Genomic DNA, 27,139 nt, shown 5'->3' with positions numbered 1-27,139 from the left:
TCAATATATCTTTTCAAAGGAATCAAAGAATACTTATTTGTTAAAAAACTAATTTTAATTTTCTTAGAGTTCTCCATTGTTATCAATTACAAGCCTATGAAGACCTTACAATTGACTTATATCTGTACCTCCCCCAGATACGTTTTCAACATTAAAAAAATGATATATTGCACATAAAAGTAATTTTTAAGTTCTAGGCTCATTTCAACTATATAGTGTAGACTTGACAATTGACAATAGAAAAATACAGATTCAGAGAGAAAATTAGGAAAGATAAATATTCCCAAGTAATATGCAAATATAATACTAAATTCACAATAACTGACATGCAAAAAAAAGTGTGTAAAACCTTTTGTTGAGGCTTAATAAAGCTCTCCGGAGAGCCAGTATGGGCTCCTTTGCTCTGTAGGAATTCTGGGTCATTTCCAGTCGAGCTACCCAATTTAGTGAATCTTCTTGAGCACTTTCACCTGGAGACTGGTGAAAAAGTGGTTTGACGCTATGCTCCAACTCACACAACATGTGCAATCTGAAGACAGATAGAGCCTATGTTAATATGTTATCATAGTCAACCATATTAATCTGATATATAAAGCATGTACTTTAAATTAACCATGAAGAATATGAAATGTGCAGTTTTCTTTGGAAGAACTTTAACGAATATATATTCTTGGTATATAAACAGTAACATTTATAACTTTTCAAATTGGGTATAAACACTAATTTATGTTGATTTGAATAGTTAGCACTTTGCTATGATCCCTAGACCCCTCTAATTAAATTGGAGAAGGGTATATAAAACTAAATTCAAATGTATGAAAGTCAGACTTTACCACCTGTATAAAGATGAAAGAAAATATAAATCAATGTAAATATTTGTATATATTGCTGGTGCTATTGTAAGAGGACCTGGCATAGTAGATGCCAGTAAAAAATTGTGAAATGAATGCAATTTTAATTGTTTTTTTTTTCCCTAAGGCTGATGGAAACATTTGTGATACATTCAAATTAGCTTTTTCCCATGTCTATAACCCAGTGTTCAAGCATGCAGTTGAGTAGCTACAGAACTGAATTAATCCCAGTGGTCCAATCTCTGGTTTCATTAAGCTGTTACCAAAGGGGCTGATACAAAATATAATTTAAAAAATAGCATATTTTTCTTTTTAATTTACTGTTGTTCAATTACAACATATATTTTATTCTTTTCTTCAGGTAAATTAACAGACCTAAAACGTTTTCCATCATTTTCTTCCTTCTCTCTAAAAATTAATATTACTTGTAATATTAATATTACTTGTGAGTAATGTAATACCTACATTTGAGGGGGAGTGGAAAATGTCAAATGCATTTCTCAAAGAGAAACAGCAAAGGGAACCAACAAGTACTGAGCACCAATGTGCCAGGCAGAGTAGACGTCTAGTTATTTAGGTTATATAGAAAATAAACTATGACATTACAATAAGACAAATGTAAGATATTTTTGCTATTTTTTAGAAGTCTCATAATTGCCTTTCTAATTAAAAGGATGTATGTTAGAACATTTTTTAAAAACTATAGATAGGGTGATTGTGAGGTAAAAAAATGAAAAGAGCCATTTTGTGAGCTCTGCGTAACACCAAACACACTATCACTTATTTAGCAAGCACAAAATTCCAAGCCTGTCATATGACACCAACAGACCAGGAATATAAAAATGGAAACCTCAAAATACCTCACAATATATTCATATCCTCGTTGGTAAGAGCCTCTTTCAAAGCTTGCAGCTGAAAGAGGTACAATTTGTTCTGCTCTCACTAGTTTCAATGTGTCATAAAAAGCTGTGATATCTTTTTTTTTAGCTGATAATAATAACTGTCCCAGTCTGACACTCCATGTTGTAGATTTCCCATCTGAAAAACAAATGAAGAGTCAAGGCATGCCATGATAGCTGGATCCCAGAACAAGCTTTATTTCATTTGATAAAATGGTCAACAGAAATCTGGAACAGATGGTTTCATTCCACTTTGAACTTAAACAAGGCAATCATAAAACAAGCTGAGAGAATAATTACCAATGTTGCTTAGCTACTTAAGTCTAAATATTTATGGCGTATTAAAACTGCTTATATTTTAAGAAGTAATTTTACCTGCTGCCAAATAGTTTTCTACCAAATCCCACTGTGACAATTTCCAAGCTGCTTCCACTCTGTATGTGTTTAATTCATCTGTCCATTCAGACCTGTTAAAAGAAACCCGTACCACTTAAACATTTATTTAAAGTGGCATTTAGAGATATTTTCATTGGTTTAGATACTCTATTTATTGTAGTTATTTATTGCTCTATTCATTGTATTTGTATTGTATTGTATTTTGTATGTGGGTACAAAAGAATTCTCTCTATCCAAAACAATCCCCCAAATTTTAATGTTTCCAGTCCCCCAAAACATTTTTTTCAATAATTACTTCTGATACAGCCATTTAAAAATGCCGTTTTTTTGGACAAATTTGCCATACATAAGAGCAGAATTAATGCCTGGATAATTACAAAGAGCAGTTGTAAAATGAGCTGCACGCTTAACTTGAACAAAGAGCAAGGAGAAAAAAGAGCCAACTGAACATACACGCGTTCAGAGGTAAGCAATTCTAATAACTTGGTATTTTGAATTAAATTTAAGACAAAAAACATAGAAGCTGGTGGGGTAGGTTGAGCACTGGGGTACATAGGACACTCAATAATAAAGGCATAACAATGTTACAAATTATGTTTCAACAGTATGACAAATGATACAAAATTAGCTACCTAAAATACATAACTATTCTTAAATTATTTTCAGTTACTTTAAAATTGGGGTTTTTAAAAGCAGCATTATATAGGTAATTATTTTTTCTAAGTATCCTACTTATGTGACACTAAGATGGCTAGTGATGTTTAGATCATGACTGTATAGAAGAAGCTATACTTCGCCATGTTTCTTCTTTATTAAATCATATCATTTGAATACCTGCTATATGCTAGACCCTCAGCTAGGCACATTTTTCTATTTAATTACCTAATAATACCAAAGGTACACATACTATAAATAAGGTAACAGACTCAGGGAGGCTGGGATCAATGCCCTTAAAAGCCCTCCTTGTTCTTTCTGTAGTAAAAACACATAAAACATAACAAATGAGTCAATTAAAAAAAACTAAAGTAGTAGCATAAATATCGAATATTCTCTAATGTCTAAATACCACCAAGAACAATTTAGAACAAAGCTAAAAGAAATACAATAGAAATATAATTTTCAAAAGTCCAACTCTGAATAACTTCACTAGCTTATCACTCGATGCCAAAGTATCAAAATTTTAGGATACAAATCTGAGTAGAATTAGCAGGAGTTGCTCTCCAGAGGGGATATATCACACCAAGAAGTACCAAATGGCAATGAGGATCAGGCTGTGAGAACTTACTTCCATAAATGTATTAAAAAAATGATTGTGTAGGTTAAGCACAGTCAATAATTTTGGAGAAATATTTGTTTAAATGCAAATATTCTCCCCAAGGAAAACTCGTCCCCTCAATGACCATTTGCTTCAATGATACAGTATCCTTGATTGAATATTGAAACTTGCCTTTTCACAATCCAACGATCAGGAGGCTCTATGTATCCCAGATCCAAAGAGAAGACTGTGCAGTGTGCATCATAAGGAAACATGACACCTCGGCTTGAGCCAAAACAAACTTTCCCAAATTTCTGCAACCCCTTTATTCATAAGGTCTCTCAATTAATCTGGAGAAACATATCTAAAACATATAACGAATCTTTCCTTGCTTCTGTAAAGCTTCTTTCGTCGTTTCGTAAATCCACTAACCATTCTCTACTCCCAGACACTGTAGAACAGTGGTCTTTAAAATCACAGTTTGGAATTTATAGAAACTGTACTTAGAAGAGCTGTTTTCAGCGCGAACTAACTAAAACCAGTGGCCTGTGCTCTTTGGCAAACTAAGATCCCATCCCTTTTGACCAGATCTCTCTGTCCAGAAAAGTCAATTGGGGTCTGGTAAATACATTAAGGAGTAAGGCTTTTAGCTTGCAGAGCAAGGCAGCTTCAAGGGCACAACCAACCTCCCTAGTAATTCTCTAAACTAGAAGAACCATGCATGTCTTAATCTCTGCCACATGTAAGTTCTTTTTTGGGGGGTATCATTTGGTTTGCTATAAGAAACGCATTTTCTTTAGGAAAGGAAGGCTGCTTTCATTTTTATTAGTCTTTTAGGAGAAAATCAACCCACACATTCTAGAGTGGTATTCCTTAGTTCAGTCACAAAGTTCCCCTCTCCCCAGCACAGAAAATAACTGGTGCTGATAATGTAGGCAGAGCTTAGATATCTTCTGGAAATACTAATATGAGCTTCACCAATAGTAGGTGAAGTCTTGCAGGTTTCTGTCATAAAGCAAATTTAATTCAAGGATGACTCTTTGCATAGAAGATAAGCTGTTAAGTGCTAGATTGACTTAAGAGACAGTAGGAAAAATTATTTTTTGGTGTTTATCTCCAACACCATGAAAACAAAAAAGATTTCATTACTTTAGTAAACATTACTTCAACCCAATTAATTAAACATTTCCCATTCCAAACCAACAACAAAAGAAAATCATTCTTTTAAAAAACATTACCTGTTAGCATGCACTCCATTCACCTGAGTGATTACAGTAGACAGCTGACCAAGACCTAACATGGACTTCACTACGCCATGATAGTGAATGATCTGGAAATTTAAAAGTATTTAAAATAGCAACTGTTACTTCAAATACATCTTAGGAACTAAAAAGTGTTTAACTGATATTCATTAAAAAATGCTATTTACCTCACTGAGCCTACCTTTCTTAGTTTAACAACTGACTTGCTTGGCTATATGGCAGAGCCCTCTACCGATGTCCTAAACACATCTGAATTTTTTTTTTTTTAATGGAGACAACCTACAAAAAATCTCAGATTGCATTTATTATCTTTTCCAGATATGGTCTGATTTTTGGTTCAGATCAAATATAAAAGTAACAAGTACTCCTTAATACTTTGTTTAAAGATTATTTGTCATATAATTTCTCATGTAAAAATTAAAACTCAAACGTCACAATATTATTAATATCGATTTTGGGCTTTAGTAACTGAAAAGTTAGATAGCATTGTGAAATATTCTTTAAAATTGAAAACAAGCCTGTGAAAAATAAAGGTCCTATACACTGAACTTCTGAGAAAATGAACGTCAATTATGACAAAAAGGAATACCCTGAGATGAGAGAGGATCTAAGCCAAGATTATAAATCAGTGATTCTAAACCCCTTTCCTGTTCCAACATACATGAGATATGCAACGTCCCCCTGTTAGCAACTGTAGCTCAGTGATTCTAAGGGACCATTTCAGAGATTCCCAGATGGTGATAGGGGCATGTGTAATCTGAAAAAGTTTCTTAGGCGGTAAAGAATCACTATTATTATTAAAAATTGATGCAAGTCTTATACTTTTAATAGCAAACTAAAATCATATCAATTTTAGAGTAATGGAACATAGAGTTTAATGTAAGTATACTTCACAGTAAATCTCATTTATTTGGGAGATTAGTAAGGTCACAGAAATTTGGTATTGGAAGGGATCTCTGAGATCCTCTAGCATGTCTCTATTTTTATCAATCAGGAAACTCAAGTTCAGAGATGGTTAAATATTTTCCAGACACACTGTGACACTGGTAGAGACAGTATTGAAATTAAGGTTTCCAAAGTTCCTAGTTCAGAGTTCTTTTTGTTACATTGCCTTTCATTTATCTCTTACCTGGTCTGGTTCTAACTGAATAGCCCTGTCATAACAAGCAGTGGCATCCCTCAGTAAGCCGATGCTTTCATGTTCAAGGATCTGTTCTTTTAGAGATGGTTCTGCCTTTCGAATTGCGCTTACTCCAGCCACTCCATCTGGTTCATGCATAGCAGCATACAATTTCTTTGTTCAATCATTAAAAAACAATCAAGGGAGGAAAAAAACACAACTGGAAATAAAACTATAAAGCCACCAGTTTATGTAAAAAAAAATATAAGAATTATTTTCTCAAAGCAACAATGTGTATTTGTTTCAAGATAGATTCACAGTGAAACTGCAAACTTATTTCCAGGCATTCTGTTCCACTTAAATATGCTCATATTCCACTTAAATACAAATTTATACTAGTAACTGTTATTGATAATGAGAGCTGTAAAGAACCTCAAAGTCCTGAACTCTTTTAAAAATCCAATATATAATAAATTCTGTTGAGTATAGTTTATAAGTATTTTATTGCATTTTAAAACTTAAAAACATTTTAAACAAGCATTTTAATATATTCATATTGAGATGCTTTCAAGAAACACAAGACACTAAATCTGGGTTCAAAGGAAATATTCAGGCTGAAGATAAAAATTTGGGAGCAATTAGCACAAAGATGGCAGGGGAAAGGATGAAATGATTTAGGAAATGAATAGAGGGAGAGAAGAAAAGAGGACTGGGGAAGGACATCAGAGTACTTGTATATTTATAGACAAGGAAGAACTAACAAATGAAACTGAGAGGAGAAACCAGAGTAGTTTGAAGAAACCTGGAGAATGTGGTATCCCAGAAGTTGTGAGAGAAAAGAAAATACCTTAATAAAGAAGTGGTCAAATGATGCCATGAGGTTAAGAAAATGAGGACCGGGAAGCATTTATTGGATTTGGTAACATGGAGGCCACCAATTTTCTTAGCAAGAGTAGAGTCAGTGTAATGGAGAAAGAACTCTTGTTGGAATGGGCAAAGAGTAAATGGGAAGTAAAGAAGGAATACAGAGAAGATGGGCAATTCTTTTAAAAACCGACTGTGAAAGGAAACAGAAAGATGGGAAGTATCTGAAGAAGATACTGTAAGATCAAGGGAATTATAAAAACTTAAGATAGGCAACACCAGAGCATGTCTATATGCTCTATGTACTCTGGTTGAGAAAGAAAAATTAATGATATTGGAGAAAGCAGGAATATCTGAAGGATTGAAATCAAGAACAAAAGCAGAAGAACTGAATTTTGGCAGGAAGGGATCCTTCCTTAGGAACAAGAGAAGCTAAGAAAGAGAATATGGTACAGAAGCCAATGTATTTTCGGATTTGGTAGACATCTGGCTTCTACTTTCCTAATGAACAATGAAGCAAGATCATCCGTTGAGAGTAAGTAAGGTGGAAGCAGAGAAATGAAGAGAAGGTAAGAAATAGTCATCCTGAAGAGTGAGAAAGTAGTCTTTACTAGAGAAACAGAATGACTGAAGGCAGCGTTAAAGAGTCCCACTGATGTTTGAGATTATGAATTGAAAGGAAAACCAGTTAAAAATCCATTGTGTGATTTTTCTCCAGTGATGTTCAGCTGCTTACATGCAGACACTGGGAAAGCAGATGGGTGAGTTTATCCAGGACTGGAGTCTTACAAAGTGAATACAACACAGAGGGAGAAAGATGAGAGAGCTGAACATCCTTGTAAAGGAATGACTTTAACAATGAACAAGAGACTCAGAGCTAGACAAGGAAGAAAAAGACAGGAGAGGGCTAATCACCCAAAGACTACAAGCTACTCATTTTCCAGTTCTCTCACCACACTCTGCTTTTTGACCTGAAAAGAAGCCCAACAATCTTGACCCCTTATTTAATCCATCGTATTAGGCCCACTGGCCCTTACTTTCTTTTCTTCCCTACACAGTCATAGGATTATCATCTAAACCAATAAAATGAACAATCTAAACATAAAAGACTGGCAATATTAAATGTCATTATTAAGTTCACTATATGAATATCAAACCTGTAAAAATCCAAGATGCTCTTGAATATTTTGCTTCTTTTCTGTAATAAATGATTCAAAGTGCATTACAGCTCGTGTGTATGCTTTGGAGCGAAAGGACGCTACTGCCAGAGTATCCTGAGGTATGAGGTCTAGAAAACGAGTTACACTCTGATAGTCTTCATAATCCACAGTAGGTACTAGATTATAAAAAGATAATTGAGTAATTAAAGACTGAGAAGATGAAATTTTAAAAGTATCCACTTAAATTTCAATTTATTTATTTCATGAAATAAATTAATCTAAATGTATTAGGGTATCTTATTTAGAATGTAACTACCAACAAGAAGATTGCTCAGAAGACTCCTGCTCCAACAGCACCATTATGACTTATCTTGCCTTGAACAGTCATTTAACTTATTTGAGCTTCTGTTTCCTCATCTATAAAAGGGAAATATTACTATCTGTCTTGCCTTACTTACAATGTTGTTGTGACAATTAAATGTAAATTTATATTAAATGTTGAGGAGATATAAAGATGATACAAAAGATACAAAGATGAGTTATTTATTATTAATAACTATAAAAACACTGATAAAGTATAGCTATTAGTAGGGAAAAAGCAGAATTATAGAAATATCTTTCTTTTTAATTTTAAAGTTTAGAATTCTTTGATAACAATCTATTTTTTTCCTGTGTTGCTATATATACAATATTAACTAATACAATGGAAATAAAAAGTAAAAGTACCTTTCAAGTAAAATCACAAATACTTTAAAATGGTAATTTTTTTAAAGAGTCTAAGAAAAGACCTAACTGAGAAACTTCTGGACTATCCAGTTTAAGAATTCTTATTTAAAACTTATAAATTTTAATAATGACTCATAGCAGCATGTAGAAAACAGGAAACAAATAAATTTCATAATCAAGATAGTAAATTTAAAAGAAATTATATTTAAAATAAATTCTTTACTTCCATCAAAATTTGTAAATCATTTCAAATTATGAGAAATGTTAAAGTATTGTACTTTTGAAACATTACAAATGTTACTCTTAAAAGCTAGAATTTTCATTACTATGTTAGTAAGAAATGGTAATAACGGAGTCCGCGTTTGGTTTTTTGGTTATCATTTTCACATGCAGAAACAGAGACATTTAATTGTTGAAATAATGTAAAATATATCAATAATTAATCTTATTGCAGAGAAAAACATTCCCCTAAACATAATTATTGGCAAGTTCAAAAAATCTTAGAAAAATAACAAACTGTTGTGCTTAATTAACAACAGGAATGTATGTGCTTCCACAGATACAGGAACAACAAGAGGGAGATGCTCACAAACTGAGAACTTGGTGTAAGTGAAGGCCTCTTTAAGGGTCTTAGTCAGTTTTTCCAATTAGCCTCGAAGCTTTGGGGGAAAATCATGTGATCCCACTAAAACAGCTAAAGTATACAAGAAGCAGAAGTATCATATACTTTACCCACTTGCTGCAAGAATGAAAACCACAAAAGTTCAAAGACATTAAGAGTATCTATTAATGTCTGATGAATATAATTCTTCTCACCAAGTGCTTGTATCATAGGGGCAAGTGTCATTTTAAACTCTAATGAGATTCCTCTTTTAGTCACCTTTGTGGGAGTTGTAATATCACAGGGAAAAAAATAGCACGATAGTAGGTGTAGCAGGGTACAGTATAGTAACATATATTAAGCATATTTGGAGAGCCTGCTGGATACCAAACACTACCAGAGAAAGGGAAAAGAAGAATAAGAAGAATAAGATGAATTAAAAAAAGAAAAAAAAATAGTCCATGAAATGAATGAAAGTAAACTCTTGGAAATTTAAAACTTAAGTGTGAAAAAGACTGCAAAGAGTATCTTATAAGTGAAAAAGTATAAAGAACACTTCACTATTCATATATATACACACAATGATTTATATCATCACCATCCCAATTAATCCTCAATCTTCTAAGGGAGATAAAATCAACCCTATTTTATGCAAAGAAAAATTAGGTATGTGTTTTGCTTAAGGAAGTGACAGTAAGAAGGTTTTCTAACTATAAATTCACTGCTCTTTCTCAGTAAAAAGGCCATCTTAAGGGGGAAAAAAAAGGGATGCAAGAAAACATAGGTCTTTTAAAAGCTAATGCTTAAATTACAGAACTGATACAGAAAGGAGCTAACTGGTTAATAATTAAGAGAAGGAAGTATACAGAACTTATGACTTACTCATGGAGTCCACCTTATCTCTGTTTGATTTGCCTTGTGGAAATTTTTCAGCTTTCAGTGCCTGAAATTTGTGCCTTGCCCACTGTGTGAGATGGTCAAGCATGGAGAACACAGTCTGTGTACTGAGCTGACACAGATCAGATGCACTGTCTTGGGTACTTATGGTATGCTGATCGTCATGCTTTAGAACTGCCATAATTTCTGCATAAACCTAAGAAGAACCATTTTATGGTGAATAATATGTCTGCATAATATCATTTTACTATTACCTGACATATAAGACTAACCATTTTAAGGTAATAATTTTCAAAAGAAAAAAAATCCATCATAGATTAAAAATAAATCATTTTTCTCATCTATAATTAAGCCAATAAAATGTTTCCCTGAAAAGAAAATATACTGTAAAAGAGTCACGAGAGCAAATATAAAAATATTAAAAAATTCTTCTAGATTATTCAATAAATGATCACGAAACTACTTGTTAACTAGTAGAAAATAAAACTTTAAACAATACCTCACAGTATCTGTAAAAATCAATTTCAGAGTAATTGAAGGGCATGTAGAAACAAAAGGATCAAAAAAATGTAGGAAAATATGTTCATGACATTGGCTAAGAGAAGGCATCACATAAAAGGTTTAAATTAAAAAGTTATAAAAGATTTATAAATTTGGCATTTATATTTAAAATTTCTGCATGGCAAAAGATATAAACGAAGTTTAAAAATAAAACCACTAACTGGAAAAATTTCTGTGAGATATGACTGGCACAAACTGGTATCCAGAATACATATCAAACGCCCACCAATTATTTAAAAAGGACACACACATACACAGCCACAAATAGGTAAAGGATATGAACTAAGCATTATACAACTCTTTGATAAATAAAAGTATAAAAAAAGGATTTTGTAAGCGTTTTCATATGTACTTACATATTATAGCATACCTTGATCTACATTTCCTACTAATATGTAGCCTTTTTAATACTAATTACATTGCATAAATGTTTGGACAAACAGAAACCAAATAAAATGATATATCTTACCTCCTGCTGATCTTCTTGATTACAACCCAACAAAACATACACTAGAATATGTGGAAGAAGATAGATGGTCACCTTGAAATCATGCTTCATCATAATGCTACAGCAGGTGAAGATTTTACTGGCAAGATCATGCCGCACCTATAAACTCCAATGGTTTAGAGAGAGTAAGTAGTTTTATTCATTTTATTCTTTTGATTAATGCCAAAAAACAACATGTGAGCTAATTTAACATTGCAGAGTGGGTATTCTATGGAGAAAGGCACTCAAAGCGGGGAGGATTTCAGATCACCATCCCTCTGGTCAAGTGCCTGAACTGCTGAGACCCCTACAGGCAATGTAGCTACCTGGGCTGCCAACTATCTCAGCAAAAATGGTCTTTTCCCCTTACAGTTCATTTTAAAATGAATCACGTTTTGTTACAGATTAACTTCCCTAAATATAGTATATTTTACTTAGCTAACATTAAATTTAGTATATTTATTCCTTGAGCACATAGGTGAGGAAAGTAACCAGAAGGTATTCTCTGAGCCAGCACATTAAGTACAAGATCATAAAGATGATACAAACAGATGGAGAGATATACCATGTTCTTGGATTGGAAGAATCAACATTGTGAAAATGACTATACTACCCAAAGCAATCTACAGATTCAATGCAATCCCTATCAAATTACCAATGGCATTTTTTACGGAGCTAGAACAAATCATCTTAAAATTTGTATGGAGACACAAAAGACCCTGAATAGCCAAAGCAGTCTTGAGGGAAAAAAACGGAGCTGGAGGAATCAGACTCCCTGACTTCAGACTATACTACAAAGCTACAGTAATCAAGACAATATGGTACTGGCACAAAAACAGAAACATAGATCAATGGAACAAGACAGAAAGCCCAGAGATAAACCCACACACCTATGGTCAACAAATCTATGACAAAGGAGGCAAAGATATACAATGGAGAAAAGACAGTCTCTTCAATAAGTGGTACTGGGAAAACTGGACAGCTACATGTAAAAGAATGAAATTAGAACACTCCTTAACACCATACACAAAAATAAACTCAAAATGGATTAGAGAACTAAATGTAATACCAGACACTATAAAACTCTTAGAGGAAAACATAGGAAGAACACTCTTTGACATAAATCACAGCAAGATCTTTTTTGATCCACCTCCTAGAGTAATGGAAATAAAAACAAAAATAAACAAATGGGACCTAATGAAACTTCAAAGCTTTTGCACAGCAAAGGAAACCATAAACAAGACGAAAAGACAACCCTCAGAATGGGAGAAAATATTTGCAAATGACTCAACGGACAAAGGATTAATCTCCAAAATATATAAACAGCTCATTCAGCTCAATATTAAAGAAACAAACACCCCAATCCAAAAATGGGCTGAAGACCTAAACAGACATTTCTCCAAAGAAGACATACAGACGGCCATGAAGCACATGAAAAGATGCTCAACATCACTAATTATTAGAGAAATGCAAATCAAAACTACAATGAGGTATCACCTCACACCAGTTAGAATGGGCATCATCAGAAAATCTACAAACAACAAATGCTGGAGAGGGTGTGGAGAAAAGGGAACCCTCTTGCACTGTTGGTGGGAATGTAAATTGATACAGCCACTATGGAGAACAATATGGAGGTTCCTTAAAAAACTAAAAATAGAATTACCATATGACCCAGCAATCCCACTACTGGGCATATACCCAGAGAAAACCGTAATTCAAAAAGACACATGCACCCAAATGTTCATTGCAGCACTATTTACAATAGCCAGGTCATGGAAGCAACCTAAATGCCCATCAACAGACGAATGGATAAAGAAGATGTGGTACATATATACAATGGAATATTACTCAGCCATAAAAAGGAACGAACGTGAGTCATTTGTTGAGACGTGGATGGATCTAGAGACTGTCATACAGAGTGAAGTAAGTCAGAAAGAGAAAAACAAATATCGTATAGTAACGCATGTATGTGGAACCTAGAAAAATGGTACAGATGAGCCGGTTTGCAGGGTAGAAGTTGAGACACAGATGTAGAGAACAGACATATGGACACCAAGGGGGGAAAACTGCGGTGGGGTGGGGATGGTGGTGTGCTGAATTGGGCGATTGGGATTGACATGTATACACTGATGTGTATAAAATTGATGACTAATAAGAACCTGCAGTATAAAAAAACAAACAAACAAAACAACTAATACTAAACTTTCATTGGGTTATTTGTATGGAAATATGTTAATATAAATGTTTCAGACATTACATGAAATTTCTAAAAATCTTATATGTTCTGGTATAATGTTATAAGTCATAATCCTAGTTATTACTTTAAAATGTATATCTCAGAAATAACTAATTTTCTTGTCAACTGCATTATTATGAACTTTCATCAAATCTTTAACCGTGGTCATTTTTAAGTCTTTTGTCATTTACAGACAGTTCTGGGTGTACTCTGATGCTTTTGCAAATATGTTCCTATAAAAGGGTTTCATCTTCAAGAAATTCATGGCAAAGACTCTGACAAGTACAGGTTTCTGGTAACTGACTGTACTGCCGAACTGAATGAATAAGCATTTTCAGAACTCTAATGAAAAACTGATGAACTCATAAAAGTGCTAACAAAAGATCAAGATGAAAAAAAAAATTAATTACATGGGACTGAGTGAACTGATGAGGATGAGTATAATTTTTGTGACTTTCTGTTTGAATTAAAAAAAAAAAATCCCACAAGGACTCAGAGGCAAAGAATATACAAATCAATTTTCACTGCAAAGTAAAGGAGCTGCTACAGTGGAGGATTACTGGACTGAATGTCAATATTATGACATAGTATGAGTGTGTTTCATGTTTGGTAATTGCAATCATTGTTGCTTTTGTTGTGGTCATCCATGTACAATGCTTGATGTCAGTCTATTTATCTCTTGTAAAAATAAAATACAGTGTGTGTGTGTGTGTGTGTGTGAAAAAAAAACAAAACAAAAAAACCTCTACTTTTATTTTGGAGGAAGTTCAGATAATGTATCCTCTTTCAGAAGTAGCCACTAAGGGATAATATTATCTTTTTATTACCTAAGAAATCTTTTTATTATGTAAAAAAGTCTGATAAAGCATTATATCCTTTTAAACAGTATTATTTTACAAGCTAAAATGAACAGACATAATATAATAGACATTTTACAAACACATGAAGAACATAGTAATTTGCTTGATAAAACAACTACCTTCTTACTCAGAAACTGTTACTAGTAACAACAGAGAAATTGTTACTCTCTAGTAGTAAACATTTCCTACAAAAACTTCTATATCAGCACAAATATTATAATTCCTACTGTGTGTACTATGCATTCAGATAGATGTTCTCATTTCCTTTACAATTTCTGTTCAGTCAAATTCTGAACAGAGTTCTTACCTTTGTTATAAGATAACCTGCCCAAGATGCTGACCATTCTGCAAAGTTATTACCTAATTTACTTAAGTAAATTGGTTTCTTTACTCCAGACCAATCTGTTGACTTCTGAGAACTCTTATATCTGTAATTTAAAAAATTGTTTATTAAAAAAAATATATATATATATTTATATATATATATCCATCTGTTTAGAACTTTAGTAAAGAAAGCATAAGAAACTACATCAATTCTTTCACTGACTACCCCACTACTGCCTTGCCTTTACTGAAATCTGGCTAAAGACACTACTTTCCCTAAAGCCTTCTTAATGGCAGGGCGGTAGGTCATTCATGCACACCACAAGTACTTCAAAGGATTTAAGTCTGCTTCCTCCCTTCCTCAATGCTCCTTTCAGATCCTTCCAACCCCATCATTGTACAAGAAAGATCTGTTCCTTTGAGGTTCAAGCCATCCAGGTATATATACTATTCTCTACTCCTCATTCTGGGCATCTACCAAACCCACTGATTACCAAACTCATTGATAAATTTAGTAAATTGCTCTGCATTTTCTTTCTTCACCAAGTCTTATCATCCTGAGTGACTTCAATGTCTGGCTGAACTATCTAGTCAAACTGAAAACTTCTCAATGACTTTCCCCTCTATTTCTTTATCGGGACCCCCTTGCCAATACAGAGAAACTTCTTCACTTCCAAAATGTACTATTTAGACCTCACTTTATGGCCAGTTTCCCAAAGTTCCAGTTCTTTTGCTCAGTTATTCTGACACATCTGTTCTCTCACTGAGATCTTCTGTCCCTTGACTCTGCTAAACTCTCCTGATCTATAATACCTTCCTTTCATTACCTCTCTCCCTAGCCAGCTTGGTCTCCATGGTACTTCACTTCAAGTACTCTCTTGGTAATATCCTGTACGCACCCCACTGCCACATTTTCTTTACCAGCGGTACCCATCCACCAAGCTCCCAACCTTGGATCAGTCTAAATGCCTGCCTTCACTGAAATGATACCTAGGCCACTGCATTGATAGAGGAAAAATCACTAAATTGCTTATGAGATTAGTACTACTACATGTCTTAGTCTTCAACCTCAATGGACCTCTACGCTGCCCAGAAAACCTTTTAAGTTTTCCTTATCAGCTCTCTCTTCTCTTTTCCACAGTGGCTATTTCAAATCATCACCACTATCCTTACATCACCTATAACAACTCCATTGCCACTTTCAGCCAATAATCTCATCTCCTATACTTCTTACTTCATGGAAAAAAAAAAAGAAGAAACCATTAACACAATCCCACAACTAAATCTGTAAAATCTGCTAAGTTCCATCCATTATTTTATCTTCCCCTATTACAGAGAAAGAGATTTCACTTCCTCTAATCTAATCTTCCATTAGATATATGGCTACCATTTTGGATGCCCCTCGGGGTCCTTATTATATCAATTACCACTTCTCTCTTCCATAACTTCAACATGATCCTTTCTATTTGCTCCTCAGTGTTAACACTTAAACATGCTCAAACAGGTCTCATCTTACACATGTGTACAGCAATATTTTGAGGTGAGTGGGTTCCTTTTTCATCACCAATGCAAGGTTAGGAAATGACAAATATAATTAATGCCCTATACTCAAGGTTCTCAGCAAACATTATGTATTTCACTGTATCACAAATTGCTAAAAACTGAAAAATCCAATAATCTCTCAGTTAACCATCACTATTTTGAATCTTCATGAATTCTCTAGATGATTTTACCAAGTTTTATGGTGAACTTAGTTAGAAAACTACTGATATTGGGGTACAAGTCAGGTTCTATCAAGACACATCCTGATATTTTCTCCTAAAATTATTTCTGTGGCAATTTTGAACTGTAGTTGATCTAACTAGTTCTAAAAATCAAATCTCCCAAACATAGCCATCCCTTTGATCTAGGTTTAGTGACTGCATATAAACAGCCCAAGTGAAAGAAAAAAAATTAAAGGAGAGTATAGGAGTATAACTTTAAAGCAGCAAAAACAAGGATATGGTAGGAAGTCTTTTATTTCTCCTAGGCCCTGTGGAGAAAATATCAAGCAGTCCAAGCTATAAAACTGCCCTATTGGCTAACCTGGTATCTTGGTGTTTCATACAAAAGTGAGTCAATTCCATTAATATTGCTCTCTATTGACTTCTTACATTTATGAGGTGGTGATTTCAATGAGCAGATTCCAGCTAGATAAATCTAACTTCTACCATTGAGGGACCATCTGAGAGGTTCCTTCAAACTCCCAGATATAAAAGTAGAAGGATCATAAGAATTCTCATTGCTTTGCTAAGATCACTCTTATAAATGACCACTTAAATATTCTTCTTATGAAAGAACAAGAAGTTGGCAGAAAATGTTCGCTTCTTACGAAATACTACATTGAATAACAAGTGGGCAGAAATGCTGGCTTCTACTTCACATGAAGCAGGGAATAGCCTCACTACCCCTTCCAAAAAAAGCAAAATTCAACAAGCTGACATTGAATAAGCATTTATTATTGAGTCTAAGTCAAATGTCAGGCACTCTGCTAGGTACTTTTTAACATTATCTTCTCTATTCCTAACAATCATATAACGTAAGTAAAGCTATCCACATTTTCAAGATGAAAAAAACTGAGACTTGGAAATATTAAGTAAATTGCCCAAGATTTTAGAGTGAGCAAATGCAGTCAAGATTCAAATTTGGGTCTACATGACTCTAAAAGCCATAAACTTTCCACAAGATCACAGAAACTCTTAAGCATCTATATGTGCTATAAAATATAGATAAAGAAATGGAGAAGTATGGAGTCCTCAAAAAAGAAAAAACAAACATTTATTTTATATCTTTAAACAATGCTCTTCATAAGAAATAAAATGATGTTTAAAAGGTTTCTAAATATTAAAGGGTATCTAGCAAATAAGTATGCATACTTAAGGGCTTTTATAAAGAATTTTACTACATGTCTACTAAGGTTCAAAAACTAAATTTATGCAAGGTCACATACCCAATAAGCTTGTGACTTAGACTACCTAAAATTAAAGTTTCTAACTAAAAATTATTTATGGCCTTCAATCACTCCTAACAAAGTTATTAAAATGGGGAGGCAAAAAGGTAGAAAATACTTTTTTTAAAAGTAGAAGGAGAAAATATTTTCATGAGGAGAAATTGGTAGGGCTAAAAGTCTCTAATCTCTAATTGGGATTACTAAAGGCTTTGGGACTAACTTTAAATTCTTAAATTTCTGTGTTAATTAGACCTATCAAAAGTTTCAACTCATATTCAATTTAAAGTAGATTTTTCAAAGTACTACTGACAGTTGAATTAAAAAAAAAAATCAATCCTTTCAGCTTCAATGAATTTGTCTCAATACTTAAAGTTACAGAATTTAAACAATGAGCAGACTATACTTCTCATTTTGACAATATTATAAGCATAAATCTTAGTGCAAAATACGTATTAGAACATACTAAAAATACTTTTAATGCTAAAAAGTTATATCAAAAATAACATTTAGTTTATAAAGTTAAAAACAATTTTATGAAAATAGTTTTAATGAGTCTACAGACCTAGTATTTAGATGAGGTTCCAGTATTTCCCGAACATGCTCGGGAAATCTCCTCCACAATTGGTGACCTGGGCCATCAGTCTGCATCTCTCTACAGTCATAAATAGAAAGTAACTCCTACAAATACATATTTTACAGTTGTAAATCGTCAATGAAACAGATAAACCTTTACATCCATCAACATTCTACACATTACAGCCATAAAAATACATAGAAAAATACATACAATGATAAAATTTTGGAGTTGTCTCAATGCTTAAAACCATTTAGGTGACTTACTCAAGGTCACAAAGCTGTGGTAATATTTGAACATGCAATTTGTGTGCTGTACATAACATGTATTGAAACAAATGACTAAGCTATTTGGAGGAAAAAAACTGGAATTTTCTATATTTGCAGAACTTTTAGAATTTGACCTTTTCTGAATTTTAATGAACGTAACTACAAATCCAAAATAGTTCGAAAATTCAAGATATCTCAAATTCTATATATAAAGTACTGATCTTAAAATTCTGAAAATAAGATGCAAATGTTAAAGACCAATTTACTATTCAAGTCCATCAATGAAATGGTTATATTTTACTTTCCTGAAAATAAAACAAGTGGGATTTTATAAAGAAAAAAAAAAATCTTTGTCTCCCAATATCAATCTTTAAAACAAGACAAATATGTTAGGGTATTATATCTTCCATCATCTACTATTCTTTCTTTCTAATTTCACTGAAAAGGACCACATGCAATAGATGTATTCCTAATAATTGTAGGTATTCAAAACATTTTCATTTAACTTTAAAATGTTATTAAAATTTTGTTTGAAGCCAGCTTTTTCTGATGTTTGCAAAGTCACTCTGGCTACAGAAGTCCTCATAATCAACCTCCAATAACAGACTTAGTAAATCAGCAATCCTCTAACTTTTTGGTCTTGGGACCATTTATACTTTTAATGTTAGGGGAGGGGAATTAGATAAAGGCAGTAAAAGGTACAAACTTCCACTTATAAATAAATACTAGGGATGTATTGCAGAACATGATAAATATAATTAACACTGCTATATGTTATATATGAAAGTTGTTAAGAGAATAAATCCCAAGAGTTCTAATCACCAGGAAAAATATATTTTTTAAAATTTAATTTTGTATCTATGTGAGATAATGGACGTTCACTAAACTTATTGTGATAATCATTTCACGATGTATGTAAGTCAAATCATTATGCTACACATCTTAAACTTATACAGCGCTGTATGTCAATTATATCTCAATAAAATTGGAAGAAAAAACAAAACACACTAATATACTTACAGTTGTAGATCTTGCTTCATATTTCACTGAGAAAACAAGTAATCACAAGAGATCTCCACAATTTCCATGCTAATATCTCCCCAGCCTGGCAATATCAGTATCAGTGCTTATACGCTCCGCTTTCTCTTTTGTTACTACAGATGAATTGGTTTTTTCTTTTTAATTTACTCTAATTTAATGAGTCACAATTGTATGTTTTATTTTTTAATTAATTAATTAACTAGTTAATTTATGGCCGCATTGGGTCTTCGTTGCTGTGCGCGGGCTTTCTCTAGTTGTGACGAGCTGGGGCTACTCTTCGTGGCAGTGCGCGAGCTTCTTCCTCTTTTTTTTTTTTTAAACATCTTTATTGGAGTATAATTGCTTTACAATGGTGTGTTAGTTTCTGCTTTATAACAAAGTGAATCAGCTATACGTATACATATATCCCCATATCTCCTCTCTCTTGCGTCTCCCTCCCACCCTCCCTATCCCACCCCTCTAGGTGGTCACAAGGCAACAAGCTGATCTCCCTGTGCTATGCGGCTGGAGGGGGAAGGGTAAGCTGGGACGAAGTGAGAGAGTGGCATGGACATATATACACTACCAAAGGTACATGGGTTTCTCATTGCAGAGGCTTCTCTTGTTGCAGAGCACGGGCTCTAGGCACGTGGGCTTCAGTAGTTGTGGCACCCGGGCTCAGTAGTTGTGGCTTGTGGGCTCTAGAGCACAGGCTCAGTAGCTGTGGCACATGGGCTTAGTTGCTCTGCGGCATGTGGGATCTTCCTGGACCAGGGCTCAAACCCGTGTCCCCTGCACTGGCAGGCGGATTATTAACCACTGTGCCACGAGGGAAGTCCCTTGTTTGTTTCTTTTTCTTTTTAAATATTTATTTTTTTATTTGGCTGTGCCAGGTCTTAGTTGCGGCATGCAGGCTCTAGTTCCCTGACCAGGGATCAAACCCAGGCACCCTGCATTGGGAGTGTGGAGTCTTAACCACTGGACCACCAGGGAAGTCCCAAATTGTGTTTGTTTTTAATTAAGGCTACTCTTTCCACTGGTACACTATATTCCACATCTCTTTACCTATTTAAAATAGTATTATACCAATTCTCTTATACAGCATCGCTATTCTCCTCCTGCTGAACTGTTCCCAAGCAACAGATAAACATGTTTTTTTTCCCCATCTTTACGCCTTTTACTCCCCAGCTACTATCTCATTCTTCCTCTCTCCTTGATAGGAACACTCCTCAAAAGAGTTTCTGTAATTTCTCTAATTCCTCTCTTCCCACATGTTCTTAAAAATACTGTAATGAGGCTTTCTAAACTACACTGAAACTGCTTTTGTCAAGGTCACCAATGACCTTTATGTTAATACAGCTAATGGTCAATTCTCAACCCTGAAATTATTAAACCTATGATCAGAATTTGGATCACTCCATACTTCCTGAAACACTTTCTTGTCTTCCAGAACACCACATTCTCCTACCTTATTGGTAGCTCCTTCTCAGTTTTCTTACTTTTTCCCTCTTCTCACTGAGCTCTCATTATCCAGGTCTCAATTATTAGAACCTTTTTATCTATACATACTCCCTCTCTTGATCGTCTCATCCACAATCACAGTTGTAAATGCCATCTCTACTATGAATTATGAAAACTTCCAAATATGTTTAACTCATACCTCTAACCATGAATTTCAGACCTGAATATCTAACAAAATAAAAAATCTTTTAATTAAAAAAAATATCATGAAAAGGGGCCAAAAAAGTCAAACTGGAAAAATATTTATTACACGTATGGTAGACACAGGGTTAATTTCCACTACATCCAAACAGGTTTTAAAAAATCAATTAAAAGAAAGACCAATACCAAGGGAAAAATGGGAAAAGATCATGTAGGGAAAATTCACAAAAAAGCAATAAATATATAAAAGTTGTTACACCTCTCTCATAATTAAATGCAAATTAAAATGAAACAATATCATTTTTTATTTGTCACACTGGCAAAGACTTAAAATTTTAATTAAGGGCAGGTTTGTCAAGGGAATATTATCTGGTGAAGCTTTTTTGATAAAATCTATCAAATGTAAACTCTGTATCTGCTCTGAGACATTTTAATTTCTTGATATTTATTGTTGATATATTCACTCAAGTACTTAGAAATTATGTATGTTTTCAAAATCATTTTTTTGTAGAAACAAAACACTGAACACAACCTAAACGTGTTAAATAAATTTCTTAAATTACGGCATGTTCATATTGAATATTAAGTCATTGAAAAGAATGAATTAGAGATATATGCACTGACATGGAAAATTACACAAGATAAGACTATTAAGCACAGAAGAAAATCAAGTACTATGATCTGCTTGTTTGGTGGAGAAAACATATATATTTGTATACACATAGAAAAAACTTCCAAGTACATATAATAATCTGTTAGGAGGGTACATTTCTGTACTGTTTGAAATTTTTGTTAAGAACGTGTATTACTTTGATAATAAAAGTGACAGTCAAAAAAAAATAAGAGTTTCTAAAGCACAGAATTTACAACTTTCTTACTAGAATTTAATAACATAAAGCCAGTAATGTCTATATACACTCTTACCTGAATGGCATAAGCAGCTGAATCTTGAGCTCGGCTGTTATCTGCATATGCGAGGTAAGCTCTTGTTAGTTCCATCAATAATCCATAGGCAAAGTTTGCATCTTCTACTCCAGTCTCAATAAGAACAAGAAAAAATTACAGAATAATTTGTATAAATTTTCTTAAACTGTACATCATTCCATGGTGAATTTAACTTAGTCACCTAAGTGAATTTAACTTCGAAAAGGAAAGCTCAGTAAGGTGTAAACAAAGTTTGGTACCACGACTAAAATATAACCTGTAGCTAAGAAGCCAAATCTAAGGCTTTTCAGACTATTTATAAAGTGTTAGACTCATTCAACTTTTACATAAATCCAGCAATTTGCATTTTTTGTTTTTTAACTCTTAGAAAGAAAATTGTACATATAGAATTTCCTAACTTGCATTCTGTAGAACCTTGGTCAACTGAGAAGCTCCAAAAAATAATTTTCACACACTCTTCTCTAGGAGATTCATAACGTTCCCCAATATATTAAAAGTTCTGTTTAATTTTGTTTTATAAGATTTCCCACACTCATTTGACTATGGAAACATTTTTATATACACACTATTAAAACACCCTGGGAATCAGTTTCCCATGGAGACACTTAGCAATTGTGTTTAAATAGTAAAATTTAAATAATTAATTAGATTTTAAGTATCTGTCATGATTAGGTTAGAAAGCTTATTTATTTTTTTGTTTTTGTTTTTTATTTATTTTTGGCTGTGTTGGGTCTTCGTTGTGGTGAGTGGGCTTCTCATTGCGGTGGCTTCTCTTGTTGCGGATCACGGGCTCTAGGTGCATGGGCTTCAGTAGTTGTGGCACGCAGGCTCAGTAGTTGTGGCACACGGGCTTAGTTGCTCCACAGCATGTGGTATCTTCCCGGACCAGGGATCGAACCTGTGCCCCCTGCATTGGCAGGCAGATTCTTAACCACTGTGCCACCAGGGAAGTCCCTAGAAAGCTTATTTAAAAGAACATAGCACACTAGACTGGACTCCAACTTTATAGTTTTTGGCTAAAGGTCTCTGCAATAGTATTAAGGAATAAACTCAGAAATTACCTAAATTGTCTAGTTTAGATCAAGCTGCCACTAAGGATAACCTGAATAGTTTCTTGTAAATGGAATATAGAAACCCCATTAGGACAGAGAACTCTTCTGGTCATTCCAAATTACCAAAACTTACCACAAATGTAAAATCTTTTCCTTGGGTTTCAGTGGTTGAGAAATCTAGCCGACCTGGATCTATTGCTCCCAATTCCCCTAAGCACTCCCCACAGAGCAACCGAGCTTGAGAGTTTGCATCTTGGCAACCTTTCAAAAGCACTGTCACCAACTGTGAAATAACAGGTTCCACTGTTTCACTATCTGTTGCATATCTGATCAGTTTTTCCTAAAATAAAAGTAGAAAGTTTATACATAACTTCTACAAACTAGTATATTGTCCTAACCAGAAAGCTTAAAAAAATTAAGGAATATCAGACAAATATTGACAAAATTAAATTCTTCAAAAATTAAATATCTTCAGTCTTTTCACCTAGTTTTTGCTGAGTTCACATAATATAGTCCACAATATGTTGTGGGATTAGAATCATTAAGTGTGCTTAAAAGTTTTAATCACTAATCCATTAAATAAACAGTTACTGAGTATTATTACATCAGTATACAGAAATAAGACAGTCTTATCCCAATGAGTTTACAATCTAAAGGGAAAATAAACATGCAAACAGATAAAATATCATACAATATGTACAATAACAAATATGTGTACAAAGTAAAGAAGAAATGAAGATGAAAAAGAGCTCAGAGTATCTTTTCAAGGATAATAGATATTTTAGTAAACAAGTCAATAAGGAAGAGCTATTAATTAAAATAAGAAAACTGAAGAGTGTATAAAAAGCTATTACAGGAGAAAAAGATACGGGAAAAGAGTCCTGTGGGGATGATTTAAAACAAAAGACGTAGGAAGAAAGAGGTAGGCTTTATGAAAAAATATGTTGGTTCAAGTAATCTTTTTTCATCTATCTACCGAGGATGCTATAATGAAAAACTGTTAGGCGTAAGAAATGACTATTCTCAAGCCAGTTAGATTTAGATATTGTACCTGTGTGACCACTTTACAACTACTTTGTTTACATAATTTTCCTTCTAGCAAAAGTAAAGCATATATGAGCATCTCAAATTCCATGTTAAAACTGTGATTCAAATTAGAATAATACATTTCAAAAGAAAAATAAAGACATTTTATGTCATCCAGAAACTTCAACATTAACTCATTTAAATAACATTACAGGTTAATTCAGGCATAAATACTTAAAATAGATGAACTAGTAACCAATAAACAGCAAAACTAATATAATTATAGATATATATTACCTTGTTAAAACTAGAAAACAATAAGGAAAAGAACATTTTAGTTGGCAAAGATAAATGCAGTTCATACTCAAGACAATAAATACATGAACACTAAATGAAAGGTAATTTTAAAATATACTTCTCTCCTAAGTGCTTAAAAATGTTTTTACTTCACTTCTAGGTTAGATAAACTGGGTTTCATTTTTCAGCAAAAAATATTCAATTCCAAAAGAATTTATAAAATGAGTAGGTGTTCAATAAAGAAAGAAAGAAAGAAAAGAAAAAAAAATCCATGTTTTTATCATGTCCTAAAGGTCCATACACACTTGGGTCTATTTCTAGACTTTCTATTTTTTTTCCCAGTGGTCTGTCTACTCATGTACCAGTATCACACTGTTATAATTATAGAGGCTGTAGAGTATATTAATGTCTGGGAGGGCTACTGAACTCCCATAGTTGCTTTTTTTTTCAGATTTTTCCTAGCTATTTTTTACATGTTTGTTTTTCCATCTTAACATTAGTATGAACTTCTCTAGTTAAAAAAACAAACAACTTGGTATTTCTTTGGGATGGCATTAAATTTATAAATTATCCTAGGGAGAATTAAAATCTTTGTAATATTGAGTCAACCTACCCAATAAATAAGGGGTGTTTCCGTTTGTTTAAATCAATTACATTTTTGTGTCTTTCAGGAGTGTTTCAAAGTTTTCCTCTTATTGGTTTATACATTTCTTGTTATGCTTACTCCTAAGTATATTATCTTTTTCTGTTACTACTGTAAATAGGGTTTTCCAACAAGTCTTCTACCTGGTTATTGTTGCTATATGAAGATTATGATTTTTATATTCTCCTGTCTTACTGAATTTGTTGTCTGAGCTAGTTTATTAATATTTTCTAGAGTTTTCCAAGTATATTAGCATGCTATCTGCAAATAGAGATAGTTTCATGTCTTTTCCAAATCTTATGCCTCTGAGTTTTCTCTTATCTAAATTCATTGGCCAATATTTCCAACTGAATGTTAAATTGTAGTGGAGATAATGAGCAAGCTTGCTTTCAGTGGGAATGCATCTTATTTCCCCATCAAGCGTGCATGCGTGCACGTGTGTATGTGTGTGCACATGTGTATGCAGTATACATAAACACACATATGCATATGTATACATTTATAATATATTAGTACTATCCATCGATCCCTATTTTCTTTAGTGTTTTTATCTGAAATGGATGGTACAGTATGTCAAAGGCCATTTCAGCATTTATGAAAATAACAGTATGATTTTTTTCATTAATTCTATTATTAGTTCACTCACCATTTCCTCCCAACCTCCCAGCCCCAGGCAACCACTAATCTATCTTCTGTCTCTGTGGGTTTGCTCGCTCAGGGGTATATATATTCATAATGTATCGTCTTTGTAAGTTCCATATCTTCTATTGTATTTTTGTGAATTACGGCTTTTAGTATTATAAAGTACCCTTTTTTGTCACATTTAATACTTTTTGGTTTCTATTCTACTTTGTCTAGGAGCAGAATCAGAATTCCTGCTTTCTTATTTCAACTTAAAAATTTGCTCACTCCTTTATTTTTAGCCTTTCTAAATAATTTATTTTATACGTGTGTATTACAAACAGCACACAGTTGTTTCCTGCTTTGTAAGTCAATTTGTAATATTTTTTCTTTTAAGGTCTTTCACATTTATTAATATGACTGATATGCCGGGCCTCAATTCTATCAGTTTTTTAAAATTATAATTAGTTCCTAAAAATTAATTTCTTTTGGTATAGAAGAAAATTTATACTTTTGTTCTAGAGGTACCCTTTACACAAATACCTTTTATAATGTCTCTGGTCTCTTTATTTAACCTTCTTTAACTGTTTAACAGTTTTAAATAGTATATTTTGATTCCTAGTTGTTGCCTATGCAATAGTGACTAAGCTCATTTTATTTATATCTTGGTCTCTTCCTCTCCCATTTAAAAAATTGCATAATTTCTATTTTATTAAAATATATAGCATTTACATAGAATTCTCCCAAATTTGTCCCCACTGTTGTTTTAGTTAAATATATAACTAGTAACCATAAGTTCTTTTGCCAAAGTTTCCCCAGTCATCTCTTGATGGAGTGAAGCCATTCTCTAGCATACCTCTTAGGAAGGGCTTGCTTGTGAAACTCATATTTCTTCAATTCTTGTACGTTAAAACTGTGTTTCTTATCTGTGATATTCTAAGGACAGCTTGGCTTATTCTTCGTGTCCCTTACATTTTTGAAAATGCTGCTATCCTCTAGGCTCACTCTGTATACTGCTGTTGAGAATTCTGATACTAACTTACTTTTCTTGCCCTTTTAAGTGATTTTTTAAAAATATTTTTTTACCTGTAGGTCCTGAAGATTTCTTATTATTAAAGTCTAAGATATGTCTCAGGGTTGACTATTCTGGGGTCAATGTTTGCAGGTACACAATGGATCCTTTCAATATGCAGACTTATTAGGTCTTTTATTTCCAGAAAATGTTCTTGGATTATAGTTTTAAATATTAATTATGTTCTATTATTTTATTTTTCTTTTTTAGAAACTCTATTTGTATGTGAAATCTTTGCCAAGCTTCCATTTCACCTACTTCTTTGATCCTTTGTACTCCTTTCTCTAATCTCATTTTTGTTCTCTTGATTATTCTTCTGCCTTTCATCAATACTCCTTACTAAAGTTTTAGTCATATATATTCTTCCCCCACGGTCCTTATAATTTAACCTTCATTTCTTCAACTTCTTCAGTTCAGTCACCTCTTGTTTCATATCTTGTTTTTTTATCCATTTCTCACTTAATTTTTTT

At 33.3% G+C, this 27,139-nt stretch overlaps 1 protein-coding gene across 2 annotated transcripts in view; it reads right to left on the bottom strand.

The window, feature by feature from the left end:
* Positions 1-27,139, bottom strand: part of ATR (ATR serine/threonine kinase) — a 101,265-nt gene that overhangs the window by 35,006 nt on the left and 39,120 nt on the right. For both annotated transcript variants that reach the window (XM_059920171.1, XM_059920172.1), the window contains exons 22-33: positions 23,144-23,350; positions 21,938-22,051; positions 18,051-18,166; positions 14,483-14,603; positions 11,062-11,199; positions 10,017-10,227; positions 7,805-7,983; positions 5,793-5,957; positions 4,640-4,731; positions 2,126-2,217; positions 1,712-1,889; positions 350-529 (exon numbers count right to left, since the gene is read on the bottom strand). In XM_059920171.1, the coding sequence (XP_059776154.1) occupies positions 350-529; positions 1,712-1,889; positions 2,126-2,217; positions 4,640-4,731; positions 5,793-5,957; positions 7,805-7,983; positions 10,017-10,227; positions 11,062-11,199; positions 14,483-14,603; positions 18,051-18,166; positions 21,938-22,051; positions 23,144-23,350 (1,793 nt within the window). The remainder of the gene's footprint in view (positions 1-349; positions 530-1,711; positions 1,890-2,125; positions 2,218-4,639; positions 4,732-5,792; positions 5,958-7,804; positions 7,984-10,016; positions 10,228-11,061; positions 11,200-14,482; positions 14,604-18,050; positions 18,167-21,937; positions 22,052-23,143; positions 23,351-27,139) is intronic.

The sequence above is a fragment of the Balaenoptera ricei genome, chromosome 4 (assembly GCF_028023285.1).
Source record: "Balaenoptera ricei isolate mBalRic1 chromosome 4, mBalRic1.hap2, whole genome shotgun sequence".
In the NCBI taxonomy this organism is placed as follows: Eukaryota; Metazoa; Chordata; class Mammalia; order Artiodactyla; family Balaenopteridae; genus Balaenoptera; species Balaenoptera ricei.
The sequence above is the reverse complement of the archived record's forward strand: the minus strand, read 5'-3'. Positions and strand labels throughout refer to the sequence as shown.